The 17,980-nt window shown below is 38.5% G+C and overlaps 1 protein-coding gene across 3 annotated transcripts in view; it reads left to right on the plus strand.

The window, feature by feature from the left end:
• Nucleotides 1–17,980, plus strand: part of WRN (WRN RecQ like helicase) — a 134,064-nt gene that overhangs the window by 52,901 nt on the left and 63,183 nt on the right. For all 3 annotated transcript variants that reach the window (XM_060085979.1, XM_060085981.1, XM_060085980.1), the window contains exons 14-18: nt 52–119; nt 644–752; nt 1,327–1,395; nt 8,043–8,125; nt 13,011–13,117. In XM_060085979.1, coding sequence (XP_059941962.1) covers nt 52–119; nt 644–752; nt 1,327–1,395; nt 8,043–8,125; nt 13,011–13,117 — 436 coding nt within the window. The remainder of the gene's footprint in view (nt 1–51; nt 120–643; nt 753–1,326; nt 1,396–8,042; nt 8,126–13,010; nt 13,118–17,980) is intronic.

Here is a 17,980-nt window from a genome sequence, read left to right on the forward strand (position 1 = left end):
TTGGGTTTCTTGTTAGTAAAACAGAGCAGCTTTTTGCTTTTCATCCTCCAGGGTTCAGTGGAAAGTGATTCATTCTGTATTGGAAGAAAGAAGAGATAATGTTGTTGTCATGGCAACTGGTAAGTTGTACTTAAGCAAATAATCTAATCCTTTAAAAAATAAAACTTCAAGGTTTTGACATGCTTAGTCTTTCCATAAACTCTCAAAATACAAATATGTAGGGCTCCCCTGGTGGCGCAGTGGTTGAGAGTCTGCCTGCCGATGCAGGGGACGCAGGTTCGTGCCCCGGTCCGGGAGGATCCCACGTGCCGCGGAGCGGCTGGGCCCGTGAGCCATGGCTGCTGAGCCTGCGCGTCCGGAGCCTGTGCTCCGCAACGGGAGAGGCCACAACAGTGAGAGGCCCGCATACCGCAAAAAAAAAAAAAAAAAAAAAAAAAAAAAAAAATACAAATATGTATACAAATGGTGTGAAATATAGAAGAGAGTGAGCTGAGGGTAGATGCTCAAATTTATGCATGAATTAACTCTTAGGAAGGTAGCACATTAGTAGTGACTGTTCATTTCACACAAGTACATCGTAAAAAGAAATCAAAGTACCAAGGATTTAGTTTTATTTGTCTGAATGTATTATTTTTATTTTAAGGGTATGGAAAGAGTTTGTGCTTCCAGTATCCACCTGTTTATGTAGGCGGGATTGGCCTTGTCATCTCTCCCCTTATTTCTTTGATGGTAGACCAGGTGCTCCAGCTTGAGTGAGTAATGCTTTCATTGCCACATTACCACCCTTTTTTTTCCTCCTATGAAGGAAATATTTGATTTATCATGTATGTTAAAATCTAGTTCGCAGTAACACATTGCTAAAAGTGTTGCTTTGTCTTTATTAGTAATAAATGACACTTTGGTGGAAGAGCTTATCTTCTTTCTTGAGTTCTCTGTGTAATTCAAGGCTACCAGATGGCCCTGAAAAAAATTTTTAAAAAGCAAATTTTATGCCAGTTTACACTACATATCACAAAATTCTTTTCTCTTTTGGTTACCCTTCTTTAGCCTAGTGTGAAGTATATACATGGAAGTGTAGTTTTTAGTTGTGAAAAATTTTAAATTTCTTTAATCTGAGCCTGCAGTCTTTTTGGGAAACCCACCTTAACAGCCTGTCTTCTAATACAGCCTTTGAAGGAATTTATTTGTCAAATTAGTGAGTTACAAAAAGAGATTGCAAAGAAGAGGGTGTACCTCATTATATTTCTTCGTTCTTTCTCACTTAAAAATGAAGTTGATATTTGTAGTGTGCACATGGTTCCAGAATATTTGTTTTTCTTCTTACAGAATGTCCAACATTCCAGCTTGCTTTCTTGGATCAGCACAGTCAAAAAATGTTCTAGAGGATATTAAATTGTAAGTAATTTATATGATTTCTGATCATGTGGTCAAGTGTCTGTGGTATGTGGGAAAATTTTGTACACAAAAAATTTTTATTTAATGCATGGGCAAAATATCCATAATTTAAAAATATACTTCCTTTTTATAGTATATTTATGGAACCGTTAATTTTAAAATCTTTCAAACTCAAAGAAATCTGTTATGTTCAGTTCTTGGACTGGAAGGCTAGCATTATTATGATAGAATTGTAAAATTTTGTTTTGGAAGAGAACTTGGAGAGTACCTAGTATTGTCTCACTTCACAGATGAGGAAACTGAGGCCCAGAGAAAAGAATTTGCCCAAAGTCACCTAATGAATTAATGGCTGAGTGGGGACTGTTTTCTAGGTCTTTTGCTCCACCAATCCTGTCATGACATAATTCCTAACAGGAATAATGTCTCAGGCACACAGAAGTGTGTGTATATATGTATTAACCTGTATATACATATATATTAATACACATTCACACACACATACATTTACTGAGTTTTAATAAATGCATACAAATATGTAACCTAAACTCCTAGCCAGATATAGAATATTACTGTCACTCCAGAGGGTTCCTTCATGTTCCATCCCAGTCTGTCCTTCTATTCACCATCCTAAAGTGAACCACTGTTTTAAGTTTTTCTACCATGCTTTTGTTTTGTCTGTTATAGAACTTCATATAAATGAAGTCATACAATGGGAACTCTTTTAAGATTTCTTTCCTTCAGCATCATGTTTTGACAGTTCCCCATGTTCTTGCATGTATCAGTAGTTTAAAAAAAATCAGTGGTATTTTATTATATGAAATTACCACAGTTGTGTTTTCATTTCCTTATTGATGGACACTTAAGCTGCTTCTAGTTTTGGAAAATTACTAATAAATCTGCTATGAACATTCCTATATATCTTTTTATTTTATTTATTTTTATTTTTTATTTTATTTTTGGCTGCGTTGGGTCTTTGTTGCTGTGCGCAGGGTTTCTCTAGTTGTGGTGCGCGGGCTTCTCATTGTGGTGGCTTCTCTTGTTGAGGAGCACAGGCTCTAGGTGCACGGGCTTCAGTAGTTGTGGCATGTGGACTCAGTAGTTGTGGCTCATGGGCTCTAGAGCTCAGGCTCAGTAGTTGTGGCACACGGACTTAGTTGCTCCGCAGCATGTGGGATCTTCCCGGACCAGGGCTCAAACCCGTGTCCCCTGCATAGGCAGACGGATTTTTAACCACTGTGCCACCAGGGAAGTCCCAGTGTATACAAATTTTTGTATGGACATATATTCTCATGTCATTGGTGTAAACCAAGGAGTGGAATGACTGTGTCATGTAGTGGATATATGTTTAACCTTTTTATTCTAATTGAGGTAAATCTACATAATATAATATTCACCATTTTAATTATTTTCAAGGTGTACAGTTCAGTGGCTTTTAGTACATTCACAATGTTGTACAACCATCACCACTATCTAATTCCAGAACATTTTCGGAACCCACCCCCAAAACCTCCATGTCATGAAGCAGTCACTCCCTATTGTCCCCTCCTTCACTCCCTTCCCGTCACTAATCTTTCTGTCTCAATGATTTGCCTATTTTGGACATTTCATATAAATGGGCTCATACAGGATGTGGCCTTATGTGTCTGGCTTCTTTCACTTAGTGTAATGTTATCAGTACTTCATTTCTTTTTGTGGATGAATAATATTCCATTGTATGGACATTTCATATTTTATTTATTCATTCATCAGTGCTGGACATTTAGGTTGTTTCTACTTTTTGGCTGTTATGAATAATGGTACTATGAATATTTGTGTATAAGTTTTTATGGGAACATATGTTTTTTTTTTTTTTTTAATTTTATTTTACAAATTAAATCAGTTATACATATACATATGTTCCCGTATCCCCTCCCTTTTGCGTCTCCCTCCCACCCTCCCTATCCCACCCCTCCAGGCGGTCACAAAGAACCGAGCTGATCTCCCTGTGCTATGCGGCTGCTTCCCACTAGCTATCTACCTTACGTTTGGTAGTGTATATATGTCCATGCCGCTCTTTCACTATGTCACAGCTTACCCTTCCCCCTCCCCATATCCTCAAGTCCATGCTCTAGTAGGTCTGTGTCTTTATTCCTGTCTTACCCCTATGTTCTTGATGACATTTTTTTCTTAAATTCCATATATATGTGTCAGCATACAGTATTTGTCTTTCTCTTTCTGACTTACTTCACTCTGTATGACAGACTCTAGGTCCATCCACCTCATTACAAATAGCTCAATTTCATTTCTTTTTATGGCTGAGTAATATTCCATTGTATATATGTGCCACATCTTCTTTATCCATTCATCTGTTGATGGACACTTAGGTTGCTTCCATGTCCTGGCTATTGTAAATAGAGCTGCAATGAACATTTTGGTACATGACTCTTTTTGAATTATGGTTTTCTCAGGGTATATGCCCAGTAGTGGGATTGCTGGGTCATATGGTAGTTCTATTTGTAGTTTTTTAAGGAACCTCCATACCGTTCTCCATAGTGGCTGTACCAATTCACATTCCCACCAGCAGTGCAAGAGTGTTCCCTTTTTTCCACACCCTCTCCAGCATTTATTGTTTCTAGATTTTTTGATGATGGCCATTCTGACTGGTGTGAGATGATATCTCATTGTAGTTTTGATTTGCATTTCTCTAATGAGTAAAGATGTTGAGCATCGTTTCATGTGTTTGTTGGCAGTCTGTATATCTTCTGTGGAGAAATGTCTATTTAGGTCTTCTGCCCATTTTTGGATTGGGTTGTTTGTTTTTTTGCTATTGAGCTGCATGAGCTGCTTATAAATTTTGGAGATTAATCCTTTGTCAGTTGCTTCATTTGCAAATATTTTCTCCCATTCTGAGGGTTGTCTTTTCGTCTTGTTTATGGTTTCCTTTACTGTGCAAAAGCTTTGAAGTTTCATTAGGTCCCATGTGTTTATTTTTGTCTTTATTTCCATTTCTCTAGGAGGTGGGTCAAAAAGGATCTTGCTGTGATTTATGTCATAGAGTGTTCTGCCTATGTTTTCCTCTAGGAGTTTGATAGTGTCTGGCCTTACATTTAGGTCTTTAATCCATTTTGAGCTAATTTTTGTGTATGGTGTTAGGGAGTGATCTAATCTCATACTTTTACATGTCCCTGTCCAGTTTTCCCAGCACCACTTATTGAAGAGACTGTCCTTTCTCCACTGTACATTCCTGCCTCCTTTATCAAAGATAAGGTGACCATATGTCCGTGGGTTTATCTCTGGGCTTTCTATCCTGTTCCATTGATCTATCTTTCTGTTTTTGTGCCAGTACCATACTGTCTTGATTACTGTAGCTTTGTAGTATAGTCTGAAGTCAGGGAGCCTGATTCCTCCAGCTCCGTTTTTCGTTCTCAAGATTGCTTTGGCTATTCGGGGTCTTTTGTGTTTCCATACAAATTGTGAAATTTTTTGTTCTAGTTCTGTGAAAAATGCCATTGGTAGTTTGATAGGGATTGCATTGAATCTGTAGATTGCTTTGGGTAGTAGAGTCATTTTCACAATGTTGATTCTTCCAATCCAAGAACATGGTACATCTCTCCATCTATTTGTATCATCTTTAATTTCTTTCATCAGTGTCTTATAATTTTCTGCATACAGGTCTTTTGTCTCCTTAGGTAGGTTTATTCCTAGATATTTTATTCTTTTTGTTGCAATGGTAAATGGGAGTGTTTCCTTGATTTCACTTTCAGATTTTTCATCATTAGTATATAGGAAGGCCAGAGATTTCTGTGCATTAATTTTGTATCCTGCAACTTTACCAAATTCATTGATTAGCTCTAGTAGTTTTCTGGTAGCATCTTTAGGATTCTCTATGTATAGTATCATGTCATCTGCAAACAGTGACAGCTTTACTTCTTCTTTTCCCATTTGGATTCCTTTTATTTCCTTTTCTTCTCTGATTGCTGTGGCTAAAACTTCCAAAACTATGTTGAATAAGAGTGGTGAGAGTGGGCAACCTTGTCTTGTTCCTGATCTTAGTGGAAATGGTTTCAGTTTTTCACCATTGAGGACGATGCTGGCTGTGGGTTTGTCATATATGGCCTTTATTATGTTGAGGAGGAACATATGTTTTCAGTTCTTCTGTGTACATGCCTAGGAGTAGGATTGCTGAGTCATATGATAATTCTGTGTTAACTTTTTGAGAAACTGCTAGATGTTTTTGAGACTGGTTGTACCATTTCATGTTCCCACTAGCAGTGTCTTAGAGTTCCAAATCCTCCTTGTCTCTGCCATCACTTGGTATGGCCAGTCTTTAATTTTAGCCATTCTGATAGGATGTCAGTGTGTTTTTAATTTGCATTTCCTTAATGACTAATGATGTTGAGCATCTTTTCATATACTTGTTAGACATCTGTATATCTTTGAGGAAGTGTTTATTTACATCTTTTGCCTATTCCTTATTTTTGTTTTTTTTCTTATGAATTTTGATAGTCACATTCTAAATATAAATCCTTCATTTGGTATATGGTTGGCAAACATCTCTTAGTTTATGACTTCTCTTTTCATTCTCTTAACAGTTCCTTTAAAGAGCATCACTTTTTCATTTTCATAACGTCCAGTTTGTCAATTTGTTGTTTTATGGATTTTGCTTTTGCTGTTGCTTTTTGGTGCCTCACTCATGATCACAAATATTTTCTTTTTTATTTCCTTCTAAAAATGTTATAGTTCTATGTTTTTGTTTTTGTTTTTTGCGGTACGCGGGCCTCTCACTGTTGTGGCCTCTCCCGTTGCGGAGCACAGGCTCCAGACACGCAGGCTCAGCGGCCATGGCTCACGGGCCCAGCCACTCCGCGGCATGTGGGATCTTCCCGGACTGGGGCACGAACCCGGGTCCCCTGCATTGGCAGGCGGACTCTCAACCACTGCGCCACCAAGGAAGCCCAGTTTTATGTTTTACATTTAGATCTATGACCCATTTTGTGTACATTTTGTATATTGTACCAGGTATTGATTACAATTCTTTTTTTTTTTTTGCATAGGCGTATCCATTTCTTACAGCTCCATTTGTTGAAAAGACTATCCTTTCTGCACTGTATTTCTTTTGCACCTTTGTGAAAAATAAATTGACTAAATATATGTGGGTTTATTGCTACACTCTTTATTTTCTGTTCTGTCAATCTGTTTGTCTGCCTGGATTGGTGTCTTGAGTACTATAGCTTTGTAATAAGCCTTGAAATAGGTAGTACAAGTCTTCCACGTTTGTTCTTTCAAAAAAATTTTTTTTGGTTTTGGTCTATTCTGGGTCCTTTGTATTTCCATAAGTATTTCAATATCACCTTTTCAACTAAAATGCCAACTGGGATTTGATTGGGTTTACCTTGAATCTAGATATCTAAGAATTAGCTGTCTTTATAATTCTTATCACTGTTTTACACTGAAGAAACTGAGGCACACTGAAGAAACTGAGGCACAGCGAAGTTAAGTACTTGTCTAAGATCACTTAGCTTGTAAGAGGTAGAACTGAGATTCAAACCTGAATAGTCTGGTGTCAGAACTAATTATACGATTTCCTGTGTTAATTAGACTGAGTTAATTTCATGAGATTAAAAGCGTATCTGTTCTGTTCTTAATTGTTTTGTTCCAATTCCTAGTGAAAGCACCATGCCTAGCACACAGTAGATTAAATATTTCATTGTCTTTTCATATAGAACATTGTTTCATTTTATTTAATTTGATCTATGTCTTCATTTGGTAGAATGGAAAAGAGACCCTATACATATTTTGCCCTAGCCCTAACCTTTATTGCAGACATTGTCTTAATTAGGATTCTATATGCCCAGAATAGAAATCAGTCACACTAGTTTAAGCAAATACTAAATTTTATATTAAGGATACAGGAATGTCTTGTGGATCCCTCTGAAAAGAAATTAGTCAGCCCTCAGGAAGAGACTGGAATGGGTATTAAAATTACAGTAGGGCTTTCTTTTTATCCATAGCCTCTGTATGTGTTCCTCATTCTTCTCTATGAGGAGGTGAGCATTCTCTGCTTTTCTAGTCACAAAATAGATTGCTCTGCAGCTTCTTTTTGTTTTTTTTTTTTTTTTTTAACATGTTACAGGTCTTGACACTTGGAGACTGACTGGTTGTTTCTTGGTTAGACCCCCAAATTCTAGGACAGAGACTAACTGACTTGACTTTCATATGCTGTCTGTCCCTGGCCCGAGAAGATGTAGGCAAGACAGCAGAGTACACAGGAGAAACATGGGTGCTATGGATTTAATCATGGAGATGGGGGTCAAGGGTAGGATAATGGGTGGATTGCTAACACATAAAAAAGGTTTACTCTAGGCTTGATCATTTAACTCAAGCCACTGTAGTTTTGGGGCTAGACTGCTGGAAATCAGAATCTGGCTTCCAATGGCACCTTATGCTGAATACTCCCTGGCTGGTATTGCCAACGTTTGTTTTGAGGCATTGAAGTGAAATCAGAGAACCAGCATATGTGCATCTCTACATACATATAACATTCATTTTGTTTTTAATGAGTGGTGTAATATACTACTTAAAAATTATCAGGTGTCCTGGTTTTCGGTTCTATTCATTGGGTGATTGTTTTTATATTTCCTTTCCTGTTTCTTTGTTTGTTTTTACAGAGGCAAATACCGGATTGTGTACATAACTCCAGAATTCTGTTCAAGTAACTTGGACCTACTCCAGCAACTGCAGGCTAATATTGGTAAGTGGTATGATAGAATCTTTATAAGTATTTATTAAATTGAGATATTCTTTAAAGTTAAACTTATGAATAGATACCGGATTTTACTTCTTTTAAAGTTTATTTCAAACCTTATCTCCTGGGGGCTTCCCTGGTGGTGCAGTGGTTGAGAGTCCGCCTGCCTATGCAGGGGACACGGGTTTGTGCCCTGGTCCGGGAGGATCCCACATGCTGCGGAGCGGCTGGGCCCGTGAGCTGTGGTCGCTGAGCCTGCACATCCGGAGCCTGTGCTCCGCAACGGGAGAGGCCACGGCAGTGAGAGGCCCGCGTACCGCAAACAAAACAAAACAAAACAAAACAAAACCAACCAAACAAAAAAACCCCCTATCTCCTCCAGGAAATTTCTGTCTCTCCAACGTGGTGTCTCTCCTGTCCTATCCCAAAGTATCCTATAATTCCCTCTGCCATAGAAATTAGGCTCCTGCATTGTAATTACCTGTCTATATATCTGTTTTCTTCTGCTAGACTGTAAACTTTTCAGGGAAAAATGCCGTTCTTATTTCTTTATATTTCCCGAGTGCAGTGCCTGGCACATAGTAGGCATTTAAATGTATTGTTGAATAAATATTGAATCTTAGATTCTGTGAAATTATAATTTCCTCTTTTTCATATTCTGAATCTAAATTAAGTCAGTGTAGTGATTCTCTACCCTTGTTGTTCATGAGAATCACCTTTCAAACTTTAGAAAAATGTCAGATCCTCAAACCTTGAAAATTGTGATTTAATGCACCTGGCACGAGGCTGTGGCATCTGTAGTTTTTTTCACAGGTGATTCTGATGTGTAGTCAGGTTGGTTTGATTATTTGCTATCAGTGAGTATGATTAATTTAAAAAATTAGATGGTAAGTCAGAGCCTGTGTCCTAGAAAATGTAAATATAGAATTAGTTAAAAGCTGGTATCATTTTTTTCTTTTTTGTGATTAAAACATTTCTGTTGGTTTTTCGCTTGTTGATGGTTAGGCTCAGCTATCCAAGAGCTGCAGTCACGGCTTCTATTGTAATTGCACGTATTTCAAACATTCAGCTGAACCAAACGATCTTAGCTTTCTAATGTAATATGATCTCATTTTATAATTATATATTAAAATAATTCCTAACAGGTAGTTTTTTAACATTGCAGTGTCTCATTTAATGGTTACTTGCATATAACTCGAGGAAAGCATTTAACAGTTGTTCTAACAATATAGTGAAAACAAATACTTAGCTTTTAATATGTGTTAAATATTAACAAAAGAATGAGGGCAGAAATTATCATTTGATTAAATATATTATCAAAAATTGCATCCATCAGCTGTTAAACTCCCCTGTTGGCATGTTATATTTTTGCCTTAAATGGAAAACAAATTTGATGTGTGTCCTATTAGGTTGTATGAAGTTCTTATGAATATTTCACTTTAGATTAAACCCAACAACCCTAGATATATAAATTCCATGGTTTTACTGCAAAAGTTAGGGTCTATGTCCATAGTGGTCTGGATATGTTTTGCTCCATTTTAGTATTTGTTTTGTGGTGGGGTTAATCCAGTATTTACTTAGATCCTTTTGACAGGTAGTTCTATTTCTCTATTTTAATTTTTTTCTAAAGGATTAAATTATGAACACTGCAGTTATTAGAGCTGCGTACTCTGCATAAAATGGATGAAAATGCTCTTTTTGGTTGACTGTCAATGTTGAACAAAATAGAATAAATTCTTTCTGAAATACTTTTTTTTTTTTTTTTTTTTGCGGTACGCAGGCCTCTCACTGTTGTGGCCTCTCCCGTTGCGGAGCACAGGCTCTGGATGCGCAGGCCTAGTGGCCATGGCTCACGGGCCTATCCGCTCCGCGGCATGTGGGATCTTCCCGGACCGGGGCACGAACCTGTGTCCCCTGCATCGGCAGGCGGACTCTCAACCACTGCGCCACCAGGGAAGCCCCTGAAATACTTTTATTTAACTTTTATTTGCAGGAATTTGTAAAACGCTTGCAGCAGGGAATATACTCAGAATTTTATTTGTACAGTAGTTTGACATTTAGCTATTCAGATTTATGATTTTTATGATGTGTTATTATTTAAGTAATATGGGTTTATAACAGAAGCAGCAAACAGAATTTTACATAGAGACACCTTAAAAGCAAACACACCTGTAATTTCTTGTAACTTTGGAAGTAAGCTTGAATGACAGATGTGCCAGAATGAAATATGTCCTGGACCTGGGCAGACACTTGGACTTGCACGTTTAATGTGGAAGTTGGCAGAAGCTTGCCTCAGCTGCTTGTGAAGGGCAAAGTTTAACTCCATTAAAAGCTAGTTAGTTGGACTTCCGTGGTGGCGCAGTGGTTAAGAATCTGCCTGCCGGGCTTCCCTGGTGGCGCAGTGGTTGAGAGTCTGCCTGCCGATGCAGGGGACACGGGTTCGTGCCCCGATCCCGGAAGATCCCACATGCCGCGGAGCGGCTGGGCCCGCGAGCCATGGCCGCGGAGCCTGTGTGTCCGGAGCCTGTGCTCCGCAACGGGAGAGGCCACAACAGTGAGAGGCCCGCGTACAGCAAAAAAAAAAAAAAAAAAAAAAAAAAAGAAAGAATCTGCCTGCCAATGCAGGGGACACAAGTTCAAGCCGTGGTCCGGGAAGATCGCACATGCCACAAAGCAGCTAAGCCTGTGCGCCACAACTACTGAGCCTGCACTCTAGAGCCCGCGAGCCACAACTACTGAGCACATGTGCCACAACTACTGAAGCCCGCATACCTAGAGCCCGTGCTCCACAACAAGAGAAGCCACCGCAAGGAGAAGCCTGCGCACCGCAACTAAGAGTAGCCCCCGCTTGCCGCAACTAGAGAAAGCCCACATGCAGCAACGAAGACCCAATGCAGCCAAAAATAAATAAATACATAAAATAATAAAAATAGATAAATAAATAAAAATTCTTATTAAAATGAGCTAGTTAGTCAAACCTGTAATTATAAGGAAGGTTTTAAAATAAAGGAGGAGCTGTCATCTTTGTTTTAATTTATTTAATTTAAAATCTGGGTCATGTAGTTTCTAAACCCAAATAAGTATAGTGGTACCATTGAATTTGTCCCAGCCACTCAGGAAATAGAAATTTGATGTGATCAACCTGTATTTGTTCATGTTTAGTAGGTTTCTTTTTTTCTTTCTTTCTTTCTTTTTCTTCTCCAACTCATTGTACTTGGTAATCTCAATGAATTGTAATTATTTGCTTGTCTGTCTGTCTCCTCTTTTAGAATTGTGAGCTCCTCAAAATCATGGATTGCATTTTACTAATCATTTTATACCTAGAAGAGTGTTTGGAACATAGTGGGAATTTAATAACTATAATAATAATAGCTTATTTTTTTTTATTGAGCTGTCTTTTATGCCAGCCCCTATCTTAGCGTTTTATGTGAATGATCTAATTTAATCTTCAGAATAACTAAACAATGTTAGGTACTTTTATTACCTACCTTATCCTTGTGGGAAACTGACACTTGGAAGCTTAAGTAACATGCTTAAGGTAATATAAACAGTAAGCCAGGTTATGCATCTAGGTAGTCTGACTCTAGAGCACACGTTTTTAATCATCTCACTAGTGGCAAAACATTATAGATTCTCAGATCAGCATCAAGTAGTGATCATCCCCATTGAAGGGAAATATTATTTTTGTCGTAAGTATTAATTTGGTGATCGAGGGCAAAAGCACTACTGTCACGACTTTGAAATATCTGAAGACGTTTTAGTGAACGATTATATAATAAAACCCTTTTCCGAAATGCATTACTACACACTGTTGATTCTGTTTCAGTGTGGGTGTGTGGTGTGAGGGCAGAGTAGAGGCGTTGCTCGGGGAAGAGAACAAAGTACATTCCTTCTTACCTACTTTGTACATAATGAGATTTGGTTCTTCCCTTATCATTTTATATTAGAAAACGTGGATGTCATCTGTCTTCCAGAACTGGCATTACAGAGGAACTCTGCAGTGTAATATGTGATCAGTGATGCATTTAATCTTAGTATGAAATACGCTGAGTCTTTCTATCTCTCTTTTGTTTTTTGTCGTTTTTACTGTATTTACTTATTTATTTTATTTTTGGCTGCGTTGGGTCTTCATTGCTGCGCACGGGCTTTCTCTAGCTGTGGTGAGCGGGGGCTACTCTTTGTTGCGGTTCGCCGGCTTCTCATTGCAGTGGCTTCTCTTGTTGTGGAGCACGGGCTCTAGGTGCGCGGGCTTCAGTAGTTGTGGCACATGGGCTCAGGAGTTGTAGCTGTGGCTCACAGGCTCTAGAGTACAGGCTCAGTAGTTGTGGCACACAGGCTTAGTTGCTCCACGGCATATGGGATCTTCCCAGACCAGGGCTCGAACCTGTGTCCTCTGTATTGTCAGGAGGATTCTTAACCACTGAGCCACCAGGGAAGCCTCTCTATCTCTTTTGATAGCTAATCCATGAGATAAAATTGAAAGTATTACCAAAGAGAAAGAGAACAGCTCTTTTTTTTAGGGCATTATCATTGCAAATGAGTGATAACTTTGAGGACAAAGTAATAGTAAGTAACTAATTTCTCTGAGGAATAATGATGAAAGTTAAAATTCAATAAATATGTTGTTTGAAAAATATATATTTCTCTCTTTTATCCATATGCCTTTTATCCATATATCTCCCTTTGCCTATTTTCAATAATGATTTTTGGTGTTATCTGATGTTATTTATGCTTATATTTTTATATGAACCAAATACTTTGATTTGAATTATTTATACTACTTTCTGTAATATTTATATATTCTAATGAAGATGGTGGTAACAATTTAGATGCGTTTATTACTTTTTTTGAACTTTATTTTCTCCATTTACATATTTTTCTTTTTTTATAGGTATCACACTTATTGCTGTGGATGAGGCTCACTGTATTTCTGAGTGGGGACATGATTTTAGACATTCATTCCGAACTTTGGGCTCCATAAAGGCAATACTCCCATCGGTAAGTTTTGCCAAGTGCAATGTCTTGAAATGACTTTCTTACCAAGGGAGAGTCCAGGATTGGGGAATGGCCAAAAAGCTGAAGATTCCTCTGTGAAAGGGCAAATGGATGATGTAAGCAGGGGAAAGATTTTTTTTTTTTAATTCTAACCTTGACTTCCTTCTAAGGCTGGCCTGTAACTTATTGAGGAATACTACAGAGCAGGAGTTGGCAAACTTTTTCTGGTTCTCACACTTTCTTTCCTAATTATAAAGAACAGGAAAGTTTTACATGAGTGTTCTATATGAATGGCATATTTTATACGAAGAGCTTAAAAACTTAAAATTTTATTTTTTATTTTGAAAAATTATGGATTCACAGGCAATTGTAAAAAAAAAAATGTACAAGGATGTTCTATGTACTGTTTCCCCAGTGGTAATATCTTGAATAACTGTAGTATAGTATCAAGTAGGTATATGACATTGCTACAGTTTATTCTTAGTTCACTAGTTTTATAAGTGTGTGTGGGTATGTATGTATATTGTCCTATACAGTTTTATCTCATATGTATGTTTGTATAACTACCATTGCAATCAAGATACAGAACTATTCCATTACCATAGGCTCCCTGGAGCCGTCCTTTTACAGGCATGCCCACCATTCCCATCACCCCTAACCCTAACCCCTGGTGACCACTAATCTGGTCTCCATTTGTATAATTTTGTTATTTCAACAATGTTAAATAAATTGAATTGTATGGTTTGTCACCTATTGGAACTGGCTTATGTGAGTAAACCAAAAAAAAAAGTATTAGAAATTATTTGTTATTCTTTTGATAGATTATCTAGTTCAACCTCATTTCTTTTTTTTTTTTTTTTTTTTTTTTTCTGCGGTATGCGGGCCTCTCACTGTTGTGGTCTCTCCCGTTGTGGAGCACAGGCTCCGGACGCGCAGGCCCAGCGGCCATGGCTCACGGGCCCAGCCGCTCCGCGGCACGTGGGATCTTCCCAGACCGGGGCACGAACCCGCATCCCCTGCATCGGCAGGCGGACTCTCAACCACTGCGCCACCAGGGAGGCCCCAACCTCATTTCTTATTAAGCGTGCTTATTGAGAGCTATCTTAAATATAGTTTCTTTTTTGTTAGCTCTTCTCATAAAGATTTGATTGGAGCAGACATTACAATAAAACAAAACAAATGAACAAAAAACTTGAATGTAACACTTAGCAAGGATATATTGGGAGAGAATCAAAGTAATGTGAATTGAGCTCCAACTATGGGACTGGCCTTGGGTCAGTGTTTTTATCTTGGTTAACCCTCATAACAATCCAGCAACATAAATATCTTCATTACTTTCTTCTTTTTTAAAAAAATTTTAATATAATTTTTAAAGGTTACATTCTATTTACAGTTATTACAAAATATTGGCTCTATTCCCTGTGTTGTACAATACATCCTTGAGCCTGTCTTACACCCAGTAGTTTGTACCTCCCACTCCCCTACCCCTGTGTTGCCCCTCCCCACTGCCCACTAGTTTCATTACCTTCCTCTTGAAACAGTTCTTTTCTTACCAGCAGGATAGCACACTCCCTGGTTCTCTTCCTTCCTTATTATCTCTTCTTTCTCAGTTTCCTCTGCTTATTTCTTTTCATCTCCCTGCCCTTTTAACATTGGCATGCCTAAAACCTTAGTCTTTGGACCTATTCTCTTTCCTCTCTGTACTTACTTCCTTGGTCATTTCATCCAATATATGGTTTTAACTAAAATCTTTATGCCGACAACTCCCAAATTTATATCCTCACCCTGAATTGATACCAGCAATGTATGAGTGGTTCAGTTTCTCTCCCTCCTTTTTAGCATTTGCTGTTATTATTACTATTTTTTATTTTAATCATTTTATGGATTAATACGCGTATATATACACACACACACACACACACACACATTTACATAAACGTTAGCTGTCTATTCAACGTCTCTCTACTTAGATGCCTGACAGGCATCTGAAACGTAACCTATTCTTCCTGATATTCTCTCCATCCCAGAACAGCTCTTCCCTCAATCTCCCCCATCTCATTTAGTAGCAGCTGCATCCTTCTGGTGCTCAGGCCAAGATTTTTGGAATTTTCTTCACCCTTCTTTTTCTCTTACAGTCTACCCCACATTTAAACAGTAAAGAAATCTCACGAGGTCTTCAGAATATGTACAGAATCTGATCACTTCCCTCTTGATCCCTGCTACCATCCTGGTACAAGCCACCGTCTCCTTTCACCTGGCTATTACAGCAGTCTCCTGGTTGGTCTGTTTTCACTCTTACCCTCCTTAGTCTATTTCGATACAGCATCCAGAGTGATATTTCAAAAATGTTAAGTCAGACAGATCATGTCTTCTGCTCAGAACCCTCTGGTTGTAGACCATTTCACTCTAAATAAAGACAAACACTACATATCCTAAATGATGATCTGGCCTTTATTTTATCTTTGACCTCATCCTCTGCTACTTGTCTCCTCATTCACTGGCTTCTAGCCCTACTGTTTGTTTTCACTGATATTCTTCAAAGGTGCCAACCGTGCTCCTACCTTAGGGCTTTGTTCCCACTCTTCCCTCTCCCTGAATAATTTTCCCCTGGGTAGTTCACATGGTGTATCCCTCACTTTTCTCAAGTCTGCTGAAATATTACCTTTTTTTTAGGCCTCCTGGGCCACCATATTCAAAATTTCAAATTAACCCCTCTCCCCCAGCTATCAGCTTTCCTCATATTCCTTTCCTGTTTTTAAAATAACACTTATCACTGTTTAACTTAACGTATTAATAATACACTTTGTCTATTGCCTGTGGGTCCCCACTAGAATATTCTTTGTGGGCAGGGTTTTTGCTGATTTGGTTTATAAAATCTACAACAGTACCTGGCACATAGTGAGTGTTCCATAAGTAATGGGGTAAGTGAATAAATGAATTTCGATGAGAAAGCTGAGAATGTGAGAAGTAACTTTCCCACACAAGCAGTGAGTGGTAGGTCCGGGCAGTGCTTCACAGTAGGACACTATGCTGTTTTCTAAAGCAAATGACTCGAAAGAAGTTTAAAATAGTTTCTGCCCTAAAGTAGCACATAGTCCAGTAAAGGAGTTTAGATTCAGATTTACCTATAAAAGTAGAAGCAATAGTACCAAACAGTAAATGGTGTATGGAACAGTATGAATAATATAGAAAGATTAATAGTGTTAATAGTACCTGTACAGAGAAAGAAGATATTTGTATGGCGAAAGTCACTAGGCTCAGGTACCTTGAGGACTGCTTTCTATTAATTTAGAATGGTTTAAAGTAAGCTTTTATAAACTAGGAAGATTGCTTTCTTTAATCCTTTTCTGGGCCTTTGATTCTAGAAGGATTGTGTTAGAGGAGTTTTAAATGTTTTATGCAGTTCTGAAACACTTTTCAGTGTTGAATTAAGTCTTTTATTATGTCAGGCTGTGGACTCCATTAGATTCTTTTCATTTCTTGGGATGATTCACTGTAGCACAGGTTGTTCGTCAAGCAATGGCTGAGAAAACCTTTTTCCCCTAGTGTTTTCATGAATTCTCTTAGCTAAGTGGTGAGAAATGCCACCTGGTGGTTGTAGGACTCTCATTTTCCTCACTGTTCTCAGTGCTTTTTTTCTTCTAATCACAATCACCCTGGGACAACTGGTGTAAACCCACAGTGCTTCACACCATATTATTTCAGTAAGTTCAAAAATAGCAAAAAATCATTAACTCATTGTGCATAAAGATTCCCATTTGGAGAGAATCTGACAAAATGAGTCTTAAGAAAGAGCAGCCAGGTAGAAAGCTTTACATCAGCCTTAAAAGTCTGAAATTCAAATAAGAGGAACTGTGAGAAATGTGAGACATGTTGGATCTCCCCATTACTTTCTCCCCAGCCCTTTCACAAAGATCGGCACATAGTAGACACTCAGGAACTATTTGGAGTTAGTGAATGAATGAATGAATGAATGAATGAATGAAGCATGATATTATAGAGTACATAGATTAACTGTACCACCCAAATTTAGAAGCAGATATAGTTCTTGGAATTCGTAGATGTGACACCATTCAAGTATATATCTAAGGCATTCCTAAATTTATAGTCACAAGATTAATTTACATTTTGTTGCCTTTTTTTTTTTTTTTTTTTGCGGTACGCGGGCCTCTCACTGCTGTGGCCTCTCCCGTTGCGGAGCACAGGCTCCGGACGCGCAGGCTCAGCGGCCATGGCTCACGGGCCCAGCCGCTCCGCGGCATGTGGGATCTCCCCAGACCGGGGCACGAACCCGTGTCCCCTGCATCGGCAGGCGGACTCTCAACCACTGCGCCACCAGGGAAGCCCCTTGTTGCTTGTTTTAACAAAACTTGGTACTTATTACCAAAGAAACCAAGATTTGCCAACTGAAAGAACAAGTTTCGTGAGTTCAGAACTTGATATAACTGAGTGACAGCGTAATTTATCACCCACACCAGTTTGCTTTTGAAAATTAAAAGGTGCAAGCTATGCTGTGATGACAGGATAAACTGAGAGTATCCCAGCAAACCAGGCTGTATGGACACCTTTCTCCTAACCAGCCTGTGTGTTATTTTTACACTTCACTGTAGTTTATAACTTTTAAGCATCAAAGATTCTAAGGGAGAATATTCTGTTCATTTTTGAAGTGAAAGTAAATATTGTTCCATTAAGTTTGATACATTCCATTACTTTATTCTATTTTCTAAGTTGTGGAAGCAACATTCTTTTTTTTTTTTTTTTTTTGCGGTACGCGGGCCTCTCACTGTTGTGGCCTCTCCCGTTGCGGAGCACAGGCTCGGGATGCGCAGGCTCAGCAGCCATGGCTCACGGGCCTAGCCGCTCCGC

The sequence above is a fragment of the Mesoplodon densirostris genome, chromosome 20 (genome assembly GCF_025265405.1).
Source record: "Mesoplodon densirostris isolate mMesDen1 chromosome 20, mMesDen1 primary haplotype, whole genome shotgun sequence".
NCBI lineage: Eukaryota > Metazoa > Chordata > Mammalia > Artiodactyla > Ziphiidae > Mesoplodon > Mesoplodon densirostris.